Source organism: Bos javanicus, chromosome 13 (assembly GCF_032452875.1).
Source record: "Bos javanicus breed banteng chromosome 13, ARS-OSU_banteng_1.0, whole genome shotgun sequence".
Taxonomy (NCBI): domain Eukaryota; kingdom Metazoa; phylum Chordata; class Mammalia; order Artiodactyla; family Bovidae; genus Bos; species Bos javanicus.
Genome location: NC_083880.1, coordinates 63,112,941 through 63,126,722, shown reverse-complemented (window position 1 = coordinate 63,126,722; position 13,782 = coordinate 63,112,941). Strand labels below are relative to the sequence as shown.

At 54.7% G+C, this 13,782-nt stretch overlaps 2 protein-coding genes across 2 annotated transcripts in view; both read left to right on the top strand.

The window, feature by feature from the left end:
- Positions 1 to 8,881, top strand: part of PXMP4 (peroxisomal membrane protein 4) — a 34,611-nt gene extending 25,730 nt beyond the window's left edge. The window contains exon 5 of the transcript XR_009740466.1: positions 8,795 to 8,881. The gene's annotated coding sequence lies outside the window, so the exon portion shown is untranslated. The remainder of the gene's footprint in view (positions 1 to 8,794) is intronic.
- Positions 3,722 to 13,203, top strand: E2F1 (E2F transcription factor 1). Its single transcript, XM_061437307.1, has 7 exons — positions 3,722 to 4,119; positions 8,795 to 8,885; positions 9,269 to 9,488; positions 10,290 to 10,442; positions 11,340 to 11,454; positions 11,550 to 11,775; positions 11,895 to 13,203. The coding sequence occupies exons 1-7, from the start codon at positions 3,859 to 3,861 to the stop codon at positions 12,140 to 12,142; spliced, it is 1,314 nt and encodes a 437-aa protein (XP_061293291.1). The 5' UTR covers positions 3,722 to 3,858; the 3' UTR covers positions 12,143 to 13,203.
- The last annotated feature ends 579 nt before the right edge of the window (positions 13,204 to 13,782 follow it).

Below are 13,782 nucleotides of genomic sequence, written 5' to 3'. Positions count from 1 at the left end.
ACCCATTCTGTTGAGGAGCCCCTGCCCCTTGTTCTACCAAGGAGGCAATCAGAGCTCTTCATGGGGGTAAATCACTTACCCATCTGGCCAAGCCACACAGTAGGGGTCTGCCCAACTCCCAAGGCTTGCTCCTATGTGAGACAGCCTCCCGAATGGGTGAGAGGCCTGTGTTCAGACACAGCCAGGACTGGCACCGTGACAGAACATCTCCAGAGACAGTAAACCGTCAGTCAAACCATTCAGCGTAGTGACAAGGGATCATTCGAGACGAATGTAATGTTGCAGACATAAAACTCCCCACCTCCTTCTGCCAGAACTCAACAATGGATGTCTCTGTGCCTCTTAATAAAATGAAGTCCCCACAGAATCATTTCTCCCAATTATGTATTCCTTATAATAATGGGATGTTCATGTCTGGAGATTTTTTTTTTAAGCTATGAATGTACGTTTAGGGGAGTTGGTGTATGCGGAATAAATAGCTTTGAACTATTTGTGTCGCTTGTCAAACTTCTTAATGAGCATATTGTGCAGATACAAAGAAATCTGACTCTCCCATTGGAGGGTGAGCTCCAGGAGTCAGAGATGAGTGTTTTGCTTTCAGCTGTCCCCCAAGCACCTGGCACAATGTCGGATACATAGCAGGGGCTCAGTAAATATTGAATGGAGACTGGGGAGTGGATGAATGAGTGAGGCTCAGAGGAAGTGAATTGACTTGTCCAAGGTCACAGACTCGGATTCTCGTTTACATCCACCTGATTTAGAAACCCAGGCTATCACTCCTCCACCAGCCTGCCTCTAGGAAAGAGATCTTCAGGCAAAGGATCGTGGCTCCAGGAGCTTCTACCCCTTTGGACTTCTCTTGAGTTAGGACTTGAGAAAGGTGGAGATGGACAGTGAGCCCCTGTTAATTAAGCCACTGTCCACATAATACCTTTTGGAAACCACACATTGTACTCTTAACAGCCCTGAGGCTGACCCTGAGGTATTTACAGAGGGGTTGTACATGAAGGGCAGGCCCTGGGTTTTACAGAGGAAGACTTCTATTTTGCTGTGTGACCTTGAGCAGCGAGTGCCCCTCTCTGAGCCTCCTTCCTGAGCCATGTAGATAAATGAGCTTCACTTATTTATCAGGTCGAAAGGAGATCATCAGTGGAAATGGCTGCCCAGTAATTGTGGATTTTTTTTTGAAGCCTGAAAACTGTTGAGAACAGGCTTATCAGGATACCTCGGGCTTGGGGCTAAGAGGCTCTATCTTAGAAAGCCTTTGCGGCTTTCAAGTGGGTATTAATAGATGCAGAAGGCCCTTATCTCTGAGTTCACACTGGAAATTCTGCTCTACTCCCTTTTGCTACAGGAGGACAGGAGAGCTTGTGGGAAGGAGGGCACCTGCTTTGACCTAGGAGATTGTGTACTGGAATACTTTAGGGAGGGCAGGGTGTTGAAAATCCCCAGGCTTTGGTCTTATTAAGTCTGAATAATAAGCTTTTTCATTGGCTAGATAAGCTCATGCCCTTTAGGTCTCAGTTTCCTCATCCTAAAATGGGGCAATAATAATGGTATCTGTCTTCCTTCACCAGCAACCAGTACAGTGCTTGGTATATAATAGGTACCTGATAAATGTTTGCTGAATGACTGTTGGGGATGAAAGAGCTTCACAGAATGAATGCTACTGTTGTTGAGCCCCTTTGGGAATGTGTGAAGGAAGTGAATTCCCTCTGGAGTGGGAATGTTGCTGGCTTCTCTCACCCTCTTGTCAGGATCTGGCTTGGCTATTTAGAGTGAGACCTACCATTCTAGTGGGAGCTTCTCGAACTGAGGAGGGAGGAGGGGGACAGGCCAACCCTGGGGCTGGAAATCCATTGCCTGCCAGATTGTGTCACTGGCTGGTATCACTCCTGAATGGGCTTCAGTTTTCCCTTCTGTACTGTAAGAAGCTTATTTAGTCTCTCTGATCTCTTCTAGTGCTCATATAGTCTGGGATTTGCGATGAGTAATTTCACAAACTGCTTAAGAAACTCCTGGTGTGTTCCTAAACCACCTCATCTTAATGGTTTTTGAAACACTTTCAGATCCCTTGTACTTTTCATCCACATGGCAACCCTGGAAGGTGAGGTGGGGGAATGGCAGTGAGCCCATTTTATAGATGAGGAAACTGAGGCTATGAAGTGTCTGCAAGGTGCTGTTATTTGAGGCTGCCCCACACATTTTGGTTATACAAGTACACTGATTTGTTCTCCAGTGTGAATGTACATGAAAACCACCTGGCATGAGGGTAGAAGTTTGCTTGTGAAAATGACTCCTGGGCGCTTAGATTCTAAATTGGCAGGGATGGGGTGGGCCCATAGTTAACAAGCACCCAGGTGATTCTGAAACCTGGGACATTCCAGGTAGCCTCCAGTGTGAGCTTGTTTCTTTTTACAGCCCTTCTCAGCACCTCCTGTGGACCAGGCCAGTGTTGGGAAGAGGCCCTATTGGAGCTCCCAGTCTGATAAGGAAGGCAGATAAAGAGATCCAGTGTGCCCGCTCAGTGCTGGAACAGAGGTTGGGGTGGACAATGGAGGAAGCCAGTAACTTCAATACCTGAGTGCTCCCTGGAAGAAGTGATATTTATATGGGGCCTAGGAATCTCATTCTTGATTGCGTCTTAGCTTTCTTTTTTTTTCCCCTGATGGGTCAGTCCCCACCAGATGGCAGGCAAGTTCATAGAAATCATCAAGCCTTTTACATCTCTGCCCTCAGTGCTGGCACAGAGCCTGGCATAGAGGAGAGGACAGTATTGCTCAAATCAGCTGATCTGAGCAATGAGAAATGGCTGATGGAGAGGTCCCAGGGCCTCCGGATTAAATGCATTTTCATGCTCAGCATACTCACCTCCTCCCTTTGTGAGATCTAACATGGAATTAATAGTGAAAATTCCACATCATGTTGTAAATGCTTGTACCTGTTTCCCTCTTCCCTTTTTCACTATACTGTGAGTTCCTTAGCGCCAGGAGTCAAGAATGGGGCTTAGAGCCGGCTCTCAAAACGTTTGTTGAATGAGTGGATCAGTTCAAGCAGAAATTGTGCATAGAGTACTGGAGTTTCCAGCTATAGGAGGGCTTGTAGAAAAGCCCAGAGCTGTAGTAGGCCAGACATTCCTCCCCATTTTCTGACAGCTCCCTTCTGCTTGGGCTCTGGGTGAGAGGAATAGGGTGGCCACACGATTTGAAAGTGAACGGCTTTGGTGAGGAAGTTGAGGGAGATGGGCCGGAGCTTGGAGGTGGGCCTGAGAACCCAGAAGAGAGGAGGGGCAGTTTCTAGAGATCTGGCCGAGGGTGTTGGGGCCACAGGTGAGAGTTCTCGGAGTCACGTGGGGTCTGCTGACGTTGATATGCTTAATGCACATTCTGTCCTCAGTGTCTCCACTTAGAGGCATCGGGCAGATGGGGGTGCGTCGGGGAGGGGGTGGGGCCACCACGCCTCGGACAGGGGCCGTCCCCTCTGAGGGCGGGGAGTGCAAACGCGCCTGGCACCGCCCCGACAAAGCTTGCGCGCGCCCCGACCCCCGATTGGCCGTGCTGCCTCGCGCCGCCGCCCCGTCCCGCCCTCCGCCGCCGGCACGGTGCGCTGCAGCCAATGGGCACCGTCGCCGTCGCCTCCGTCACAGCCCGAGCAGCCAATGGTGGTAGCGCTCGGCGGCTCGTGGCTCTTTCGCGGCAAAAAGGATTTGGCGCGTAAAAGTGGCCGGGACTTTGCAGGCAGCGGCGGCCGGGGGCGGAGCGGGATCCGGAGCGGGATCTAGCCCTCGCCTCGACCTGCCGCCATGGGCCCGCGCCGCCGCCGCCGACTGCCACCCGCGCCGCGCGGGCCGTGAGCGCCATGGCCGTGGCCGGGGCCCCCGCGGGCGGCTCTTGCGCGCCGGCGCTGGAGGCCCTGCTCGGGGCCGGCGCGCTGCGGCTGCTCGACTCCTCGCAGATCGTCATCATCTCCACCGCGCAGGACGCCAGCGCCCCGCCGGCCCCCGCCGGCCCCGCCGCACCCGCCGCCGGCCCCCGGGACCCTGACCTGCTGCTCTTCGCCACGCCGCAGGCGCCCCGGCCCACACCCAGCGCGCCGCGCCCCGCGCTCGGCCGCCCGCCGGTACGGACACCAGGGACACTGGGCCGAGTGCATGCCTTGGACCCCCGCGCAGACCCGGGCGGGGCACGATGTTTGGCCCGGCGGCAGCGGGGGCGGGGGAGGGTGGGCTGAAGCGCCCAGGCTGGGCGGTGCCGAGCCTGGGTTGGGCCTCAGGGCTCCGCCCTGGGGTGCGGGGTGACCTCGGGCCAGTCCTTGTTTGCTGCTCTGTGCTCTGGGCCTCAGCTTCCTCGCCGGAGCAGACTCAATGATAATAATGGTCCACGTGTATTCAGCTGTCGCTGACTGCATGCCAGGCCTCTGGCTGACTTCAAGGCAGCTAAAACTCACATCCATGCTGTGAGCTCGGTGTTGTCACTGTGCCCATCTGAACTGTGCCCAGAGAGGGGAAGTGGCTTGCCCCCTGGTCACAGGGCTGCAAGTGGGATTTAAACTGAGGCCTGCTGGCTTCAGACCAGAACTTGTGGCTGGGTGGTGGGCATGGCTGCTTGGGGAGGTCAAAGGGGGGTGTTCTGGGACCAGACCATAGAAGAACCATTGAGGAGACCCTCCTTCCTGCCTCTGGGACTGCCAGGTGCAGGCCTGGCCCTCTGGGCCTCTGGGGACAGGCTGCCTGGCTGGGAGGCCTTCTCTGCAGGGGCGGGGGTGACTGGGCCAGCTGCTGATCCCCTCCCTCTGCCTGTCCTTCCATCTGCCACCCTCCACCCTCCCAGGCCCTGGTTGCCATGGAACCTCATTAATCAGGCAGGCAGACCCCCGGGCCCCAGTGGAAGTCCTGGGTGGGCTAGGCCTCTGGGAGCTGGAGAGGAGGCCCCCAGTGCCAGGAGAGAGTAAATGCTCCAGGGAGATCCCTTGATAAAGTGCTCCCTGCACAGCAAGAGGCTAAAGACAGTTGAGACTAGGGGGCCCAGAGAGGTGTCTGAATTAGGGGGAGGGGGGAAGGCGGGGGCGGAGGCCTAGAGCTTGGTCCTGTGGGCTGCAGGACAGGGTGTGGAGACCAGTTTGACTGGTGCAGCCTGTGGGTAGAGTTAGGGCATGGATGGGCAGGCAGGATGGGGTCTCAGCACAGTTGGCTGAGCAAGTTGAGGCGGGAGGCAGGGCCCAGGGCAAGGAGGTGGAAGCCCAACTGCTGACGGAGGCCTGGGTAGCAGCTGGTCCCTGAGACATCCCAACAAGGTTCCCCCGACCCCTTTGGCCCCCTGCCCAGTATGTCCGTCCTTCCGGAATCACTGAGATGCTAATAATAACAATAGGAGGCACCATTGTTTTGAGACTGTTTTGTGAGTTCGGCCATGTGCCAAGCACTTTACCCAATTAACTCGTTTAACCCTGTCAACAACTTTCCCGTTTTACAGATAGGGAAGCTGAGGCTTAGAGATGTTAGAACCTTCCCTGGTGAGTCAGCTCATGAGTGGTGGGACCAGTCCAGATTTCCTGAGTGGTTAACTGCTGGCATGCCTTACTTCCTGGAGATGCTACTAGAGATGAAGGAAGCCCAGGGTCCCTTCCTCCTAATAAGTGAGAGGGAGGGAAGTTGCACAGGGTCAGTCCCCTGATTGGTCTCCTATACCCCAGCAACCTGTCCCTCCAGGTACCAGCTTGGAGCCTGATCCAGTAGCCTCTATTTAGCTGATTGACAGGTGCTTAGGCCTAGGGCTGCCCTGCCCTTGGGCAATGGAGCTTCAGGCTTAGAGGGACAGCCAGGGACTGGGATCAGGAGGTTTGCCCTCTGCTCCACACCCGGGGTGTCAGGGGCAGCCTCATTGGGTCTGAGCATTCCATTCATTCAGCAGTTGTTATTGAGTGCCTCTGAGGTTCTAGGCACAGAGGCATGTAAAGAGCCTCTGCCATCACAGTACTTAAGGGCTAGTACGTGTCTTCTGCCGTGAGCAGGGCTAGGGCCTGGTACCACCTTGCTGCTGTTCAGAAACATGGGCTCAGCTTTTGCTGTCCAACACCCCCTAACGTGCCTGTGAGTAGCCGCTGGCTATCTGAGCCGTGGCCTCCACTCTCCCTCTGCACTAGCATCTGTTTGGGGGCAGTCCTTGAAACAAGCTGCAGGCTCAGCTTCTGCACAGTGAGCATTCATTGAGTACCTCCTGCCTTCAAGGCTCTGTGCAATTCACCCATTACTCCCGGCTCTTTCTGTCCACGTCTCCCCCGTTGTCATGGCTCTTAAAAACAAACTGAATATAATACATATTTACTATAGAAGAAGAGATGAGAAAGTTGAGGGGGACAAGATCCCCAGCCCCATTCATTTTTCCTTTTTTCTCTTCCAGAGTCTGCTTTTTTTCTTTTTTTAAGGTGGTTATGACATCTTTCTAAAGTTTTAGAAATTGAAGTTTTTCCTTTACTTCTGTGTGCCAATAGCGCATCATCCCCGCTTTAGAGACAAGGCAGCAATTCCTCGTGGTCCTCGCCCTGATACCAAGGTTACTACTGAAATGGATTCTATAATAATACAATCTGAAGCCGAGAAAATGGTTTCATGAGCTTTTTAATCCCCAAAAGGGATCACATAAATGCATTGCTTCATAACCGTGTTTTTCTTGTCAATATGTCTTTGGGAGAGTTTTGTATCAACCTGCCCCCATCCTTCTTGACAGCAGTGTGGTATTCCAAGGGCTGGATGAACCAGTTTTTGTGGCCTCTCCCATGGATAGGTATTTGAGTCATCTGGATTTCTTTCATCCCTGCTTTTTGGGTCCCTGTGCCCGCATCTCTGGAGAACAGCAGCAGAGATGGGCATCCGTCTGCCTGAGTGTGGCATGGATCCACCTTCAGCTTGGGCACCCTTTTGAGGGAGCAGGAAGGAGGCAAAGGGTGCGGTTGGCTGGAGCATGCTAGGGTTCAGGGCTTTGGGGCGAGGCTGGAGAGCGGGTACATTGTGGTTTGGCTTGTGGGAGCCTGGCTTCCGGATGAGCCTCTGCCCAGCCCACTAAGGTTCGAATCCTGACTCCACCTCTCACTGTGTGACCTTTGCGAGGTGCAGACTCCTGAGGAAGTGGAAGTCATCAGAACCCCTGCTGCAAGGCGGCTGGAGGTTGTGGGTGATCACACGCAGGTGAAGCAGTTACCTAGCAGTGCTCAGGACACAGGAAGCACTCAGCATGCATTAGCTCTGATATTGGCAGATACCTGAGAAAATCTATGGGTGCCTGCGTGAGAGGGTGTGTCTGAGTCTGGCAGCATGTGGGGCGGTTCATTCAGCAAACATGCTGATGCCCAGACCTTACGTGCAGAGATTATTCAGACCCAGTGCCTGCCTCTGAGGGGCTCCCTGGCCTCTGGGTGAGACAAACACCTGCAGAAATTTCTGGCGAGAGACCATGTGGGAAACGGTTGCGAGGCTCAGTTTCTATTGCGCGATTGATTGGAAAGACTGAGGTGATGGGTAAGGTGCCTCTCTGGAGGGGGAAGCGTTGGTGTGAACTCGGAGGGAGGGAGGGAGGCGAGGGCCAGCCAGGGAGGGAGCAGCATGGGCTAAGGCTTGGCGGTGCAGGTCTGTGAGGAAACTCAGAAGCTCCGCAGAACTTCCTGTGGGAGAAGTGGTGGCAGATGAGGAGACTAAGGTGGAGGGGACAGACGGAGGCAGGGAGACCAGCGGGAAGACAAGCCGGGTGGTCCAGATAGGAGGTGCCAGTGGCTGTGGTGACGGGAATTTTGGCAGCTAGATGCGATGAGGGCAGTGGGTGGGCCTGAACCAGGTTCTAGCTCAGGAAACCCTGTGGGTGGCAGAGGGGCAGGTATAGCTGGTTTGGGTCAGGATATGAGAGAGATGCCTGTGAAATCCCCAGGGCAGTCTCCATTCTCGTGCGGGAATCCTGGCTCTGGCACTTCCTGCCTGTATCACCTTGAGTCTTTCTGGGCTTCAGTTGTCCTACCTGTAAGATGGGGCCATGATTCTGCTGCCTTATTCACAGACAAATCAGAAACCAGAGAGAGGTAGTTACTCACTCAGGGGATCAGTATCCCAATGGCTTAAAACATCAGACATTTGTTATATGGTTTCTGAGGGTGGGAAATTCAGCCGTGACTTGGCTGGGTGCTTCTGGCTGAGGACCTCTTCTGAGGTTAATGCCAAATGTTGGCCTGGCTGCAGTCATCAGAAGGCATGACCAGGGTTGGAGGATATGCTTCTAAGCCTGCCCGTGTTGCTGTTGGGGGCGGGGCTTTAGTTTCTTGCCACTTGGGCCTCCTTAGGGCTATCTGAGTGCCTACGTGACATGGCCGCTAGCTCCAACCACGAGGGAGGGATCAAATAAAGAGCAAGGAGGAAGCTTTAGTGCCTGTGTGACCCTGTCTCAGAAGTGACATACCGTCACTTCCACCACATTCTGTCCATTAGAAGCGAGTCACCAGATCGGGCCCATACTTAAGGGAACGTTAGGCTCCATCTGTTGAAAAGAGGAGAAGCAAAAAAGTTTGCAGACTACCATAGGTCCCCCAGGGAGGTAGTGGCGGAACTGGGGCTTGAACTTCTGCCTTCCAGTTGAGTGTTCTGTCCTGCGGGGTAGGATCATGCTGCCTGGGACCTCCCCCTCACTCATACTCTTGGGCATCCTGGTAGAGTGACTGGGGCAGGGGGCTGCCCAGAAGCACCTGGTCTTCAGCCAGGTCTCTTGTGGCCCCACTCTCCTGGTTACTGGGCATCCTCCCATTGTTTTTGCCATAGGTGAAGCGGAGGCTGAACCTGGAAACTGACCATCAATACCTGGCTGAGAGCAGTGGGCCAGCTCGGGGCAGAGGCCGCCACCCAGGAAAAGGTACCCCCAGGGCTTGGGCTCGGGCAGGCCCCCTGGCCAGACCCACATTGAGGGGGCGTGGACAGACAGGCATGCTTGCAGAGTAAGCTCTGGTCTGTCAGGCCTGGGTCTGATCCAGGCCTCAGGGGGCCCCAAGGGGCAGCTGGAGTGGCCGCCTGGCATGGCTTCCCCAAGCCCTAGCGGGTGGGAAGTTCCCCAGCCGGAAGAGGAATTCTGTGATTGGCAGGCAGCAGTCATGGGGCCTCCCTGCTTGGCCTCACCAAAGGGAAGGAACCATCTGCCCCCTCCCACCCCCACCCTACCATCCTCCTGCCCTGCCGTTGCCAGGGAGCCCAGTGTGGCTGGGGGTGGTGCTAAGGGACCTTGTCCTGCCTGGCCTCCAGGTGTGAAGTCCCCAGGGGAGAAGTCACGCTACGAAACATCATTGAACCTGACCACCAAACGCTTCTTGGAATTACTGAGCCGCTCGGCTGATGGAGTGGTCGACTTGAACTGGGCGGCAGAGGTGCTGAAGGTGCAGAAACGGCGCATCTACGACATCACCAACGTCCTGGAGGGCATCCACCTCATCGCGAAGAAGTCCAAGAACCACATCCAGTGGCTGTAGGTACCGGCCGGACAGGAGGGTAGGCGGAGGCCCAGGGTGGGCCGGGCCAGAGGAGCTGAGAGCCATACCTGCTGTGGCTGCCTGCGTCCCCATCTTAACAGCTGGGCAAACCGAGGTTTAGAGAGGAGAGCTGGCTTCCGTGAGGTGATGGATGCAGGAAAGAACACAAATCTTACATATCTAGCGCAGCTCAACTTTCCATTTCTTCACCTGGGTAACCACCATCTGGATAAGGATAAGGAACATTTCCAACACCCCAGAAACTTCCCCTGTGCCTCTTCCCAGACACTGTCCCTTCCTCTTACCACCCAGGTGACCACTGCTCTGGCTTCTGTTGCCGTTGATGAGCTTGGCTAACACAGCTGTTTGTTTTTTTTTTTTTTTCCCGTTTTCACCTCTTTCCCCGGTCATCTTACTCCACTCTGACACGTCTGCGTTTTCAGTTTTGGGTAAATATTCCATTCTACATCGATTTATTTATTTATTTTCTTCTCACTTGATATGTCTTACAAATGCTTCCATTTTTTGTATCTAACGCATCCATGTCTTTTTGCACAACTACAGAGTGTTCCACGGCATGTCTTATCCTTGTGTACTTACCCAGCCCCCTACAAGGGCCACGTGGGTGTTCACAGACATTCAGGCCCAACTCTGAACCCAGCCAGTCTGCCTTGGAAGCCTGGCTGAGGAGCCAGGCCGTGAGGGGCAGGGGGCAGCAGCAGACTGGTTGCTGAGGGTCACAGCTCCAGGGAAGAGGGGCTGCGGAGCTGCTGACCCCTCCTGTTGCCTCCCGGCAGAGGCAGCCATGCAACGGTGGGGATCAGCGGGCGGCTTGAAGGATTGACCCAGGACCTCCAGCAACTGCAGGAGAGTGAGCAGCAGCTGGATCACCTGCTCCACATCTGCAGCACCCAGCTGCGTCTGCTCTCGGAGGATGCTGACAGCCAACGATATCCTTGAACTGCCTGGAGGGTCATCAGGGCCCCATCCAAGTGGGAGTGGAGGGCCTTACCCTGGGCCCTGGATTTAGGAGAGGGTTCTGGCTTTGGATACTGGTCCTGGCTCAGCATTCACTCACGGTGTGACACTGGACAAGTTATTTAACCTCTCTGAGTCTCAGCTTCCTCTGGAAAAGGGGAAAAACAATCCTATTTCAAAGCTGTACAGATTAAAATTAGAAAAGCTAGTATCAGTAATAACTGATTTATTTAACACAGGGATAACATTTAATACAGGGATTCAGTACCTAGTTGTAGCTTCAAGGTTAGAGTTGCTTTTATTTGCAAAAATAGAAACTTTATTTTGAAAGAAGTTATGTTTATACATTTTGGAGATAACGGCTCAGACGGTAAAGAATCTGCCTGCAGTGTGGGAGACCCGGGTTCCATCCCTGGGTCAGGAGGATCCCCTGGAGAAGAGAATGGCAACCCATTCCAGTATTCTTGCCTGGAGAATTCCATGGAGAGAGGAGCCTGGTGGGCTATAGTCCATGGGGTCACAGAATCAAACATGACTGAGCAACTTAACACACACACACACACACTAATTGACATCAAGGTCATGGGTCTGAATAAATTCTTAGGACTATACCTGGATTTAAGTAATTTTTATGAAATGATTATAGGCAGCTATCATTACCTTGAGATTCAATAGGTAGAGTGATCTCATTGTACAGATGTAGAAGCAGGCTCAAGGGCATGAGATCTGCTTGAGACCATGTGCCAGGCCCTGGAGTGGGCGATGCAGAGGACAGGAGTGACTAGGCAGGGATGGGCTCTGCCTTCTGAGGTGTTCTGGGTGGGTGGCCCCCAAAGGCCAAAGATCATATGGTCCTTGACTCCACCAACCCTGGCCTATGTGACCTGCCAGGACCTTCGTAGCATCGCAGACCCTGCAGAGCAGATGGTCATGGTGATCAAGGCTCCCCCTGAGACCCAGCTCCAAGCCGTGGACTCCTCGGAGGTGAGACCTGGGAGTCTAGACTGGACCAGGGTGGACTGGGCTGGGCTGGTAGTCCAGCTGAGCCTCAGTTTACCCTGCCTGCTACCTCCACCCAGAACTTTCAGATCTCCCTTAAGAGCAAACAAGGCCCCATCGACGTTTTCCTGTGCCCTGAGGAGAGTGTGGGTGGAACCAGCCCTGGAAAGACCCCGTCCCAGGGGGCAGCTTCGGGGGAGGAGGACAGGACAGCTGACCTTGCCACTGCGGTGCCACCACCACCATCATCACCCCGCTCATCCCCTGCCACAGATCCCAGTCAGTCCCTGCTCAGCCTGGAGCAAGGTTGGTGAAGGCTGGGTGGGCGGGGTAGGCTGGGCCCCTTTCCCGGGTGGGTGGGCAGGTGTGTCAGCCCCTCCCCGCCGGGGGTGTCCCCGGCCTGTGATGCTCACCCGTCTCCCCAGAACCTCTGCTTTCCCGGATGGGCGGCCTGCGGGCCCCCGTGGACGAGGACCGCCTATCCCCGCTCGTGGCGGCCGACTCACTCCTGGAGCACGTGAAGGAGGACTTCTCCAGCCTCCTCCCCGAGGAGTTCATCACCCTGTCCCCCCCCCACGAGGCCCTCGACTACCACTTTGGCCTTGAGGAGGGTGAGGGCATCAGAGACCTCTTCGACTGTGACTTTGGGGACCTCACTCCCCTGGATTTCTGACGGGGCTCAGGGGGACCAGGGCCTCCTGAGATGCCCACCCCGTCTCTGCAGCCCTGGAGCCCCCCGCCCCTGGCCGTCCTAGCCTAATTGGAAACGTTTAATTTATGCCCCTCTCTCCTACCTCCAGTGGCTTCTAGCTCTGGAGTCTGGCTCCTGCCAGGAGGCTGAGCAAGCCAGGAAGGGAATTCTGTTTGTGGTGTGTTTGTGCATGCACCCAACCCCCGACGTGTGTGTCCATGGGGTGAGTGGTGTGTGAGCATGTGTGTGTGCATGTCCCGGGGAATGAAGGTGAACACATCTGTGCGTGCACTGAAAACACGCCCCAGTGTGTCCACGTGTGTGTGCATGAGTCCATGTGTGCGCGTGGTGGGGGCTCTAACTGCACTTTTGGTCTTCTTGCTCCAGGGGCCCCACGAGGCCCAGGGTGGCCACCTGCCCCCAGAATCCTGTCTGCTGACCAGGCCAGGTGGCGAGGCCTTGGCCTGCTTGTTGGCAGGACAGCGAGAGCACTTCTATCGTCTTAAAGGTTTTTCTGATTGAAGCTTTAATGGAGCGTTATTTATTTATCAAGGCCTTTTTGGCAAGCTTGGGGCATCAGCAAAGGGTAGGAGGGATGTGGGACTGGTGCCGCGACTCCCTTACCCCTGAGCGACGGCAGGGGTCCTTGAGCTGTTTTTTGCCCCACTCGGAAGGAGCTGAGGCCTGAGTGGTTTATTTATTCGGAAAGTGAGGGAGGGAGACACAGACTGACTGACTGACAGCCATGGGTGGATTGAGGGGGTGGTCCCTCCCCATGGGGTCACTGCAGGGCCCCAGCTGCCCCCAGGATGGATGTGAGATGGGAGAGGTGAGTGGGGGACCTTCACTGACAGGGTGGGCGGGAGGGGTGGGGTGAAGGGCCTCCCCCCCCCAGCCCAGACCACAGGGGCCCTTCCTGTGGCATTTGAAGTGCCCCCTCCACCCCACTTCTTGCTCTGCCCCACCCTCCAATCTGCACTTTGATTTGCCTTCCTAATAGCTCTGTTCCCTCTGCTTTGGTTTTAATAAATATATTGATGGTGTTTGGGCCCAGTTTGGGGACTGTGTACTGGGAGCAGGTCTGTGGCGGGGAGAGGTCAAGGTTGCTGGCGTGGTGACCGTTCCCTACTTTTCGTTTCCCTGTCCCTGCCTGGCTTCATTTTATTTGAGCCTCACAGCCCCAAGAATGATCGGTTTCATCACCTTTTTTTTTACCCTAATTAAAAAACTGGTCCAGTAAAGTAAGCAATGAATTCCCTTTTTTCCAGCCACAGAGAGGCCACCCTGATCAGTTGGCTATGCTCCTTCCAGATGTTTCTGGACATTTGTAAACAGGCAGCAGATAATTACAACCAGCTGATTCTGTGTCAGATTCTGGGGACATGTGTTCCCTCCCTTTGTGGAGCTCTCAGAATCTGCTGGAGGAAACTCAAATGAGAAAATCAGGGAGAGCTTCCTGGAAAAGGTGGTGTCTGACCTAGAGCTGTAGGATAGTAGAAATTAAGAAGGAAGCAGAATACACCAAGCAGGAGAAGGCAATATGGGCCCAGGACCTGAGAGAAACCAGGGTGGCTGGAGCCCTGAGGTGAGGGCCAGAGTGGAGAGACATTCAGTCTTGGGCT

What these genes read in the sequence shown, in the direction of transcription:
- E2F1 (XM_061437307.1), top strand. Translation starts at nt 3,859, where the DNA reads ATGGCCGTGGCCGGGGCCCCCGCGGGCGGCTCTTGCGCGCCGGCGCTG. An exon ending in AGGCCGCCACCCAGGAAAAG is followed by an intron (nt 8,886 to 9,268) that starts GTACCCCCAGGG and finishes CCTGGCCTCCAG; the next exon opens with GTGTGAAGTCCCCAGGGGAG. An exon ending in GAGGATGCTGACAGCCAACG is followed by an intron (nt 10,443 to 11,339) that starts ATATCCTTGAAC and finishes GACTCCACCAAC; the next exon opens with CCTGGCCTATGTGACCTGCC.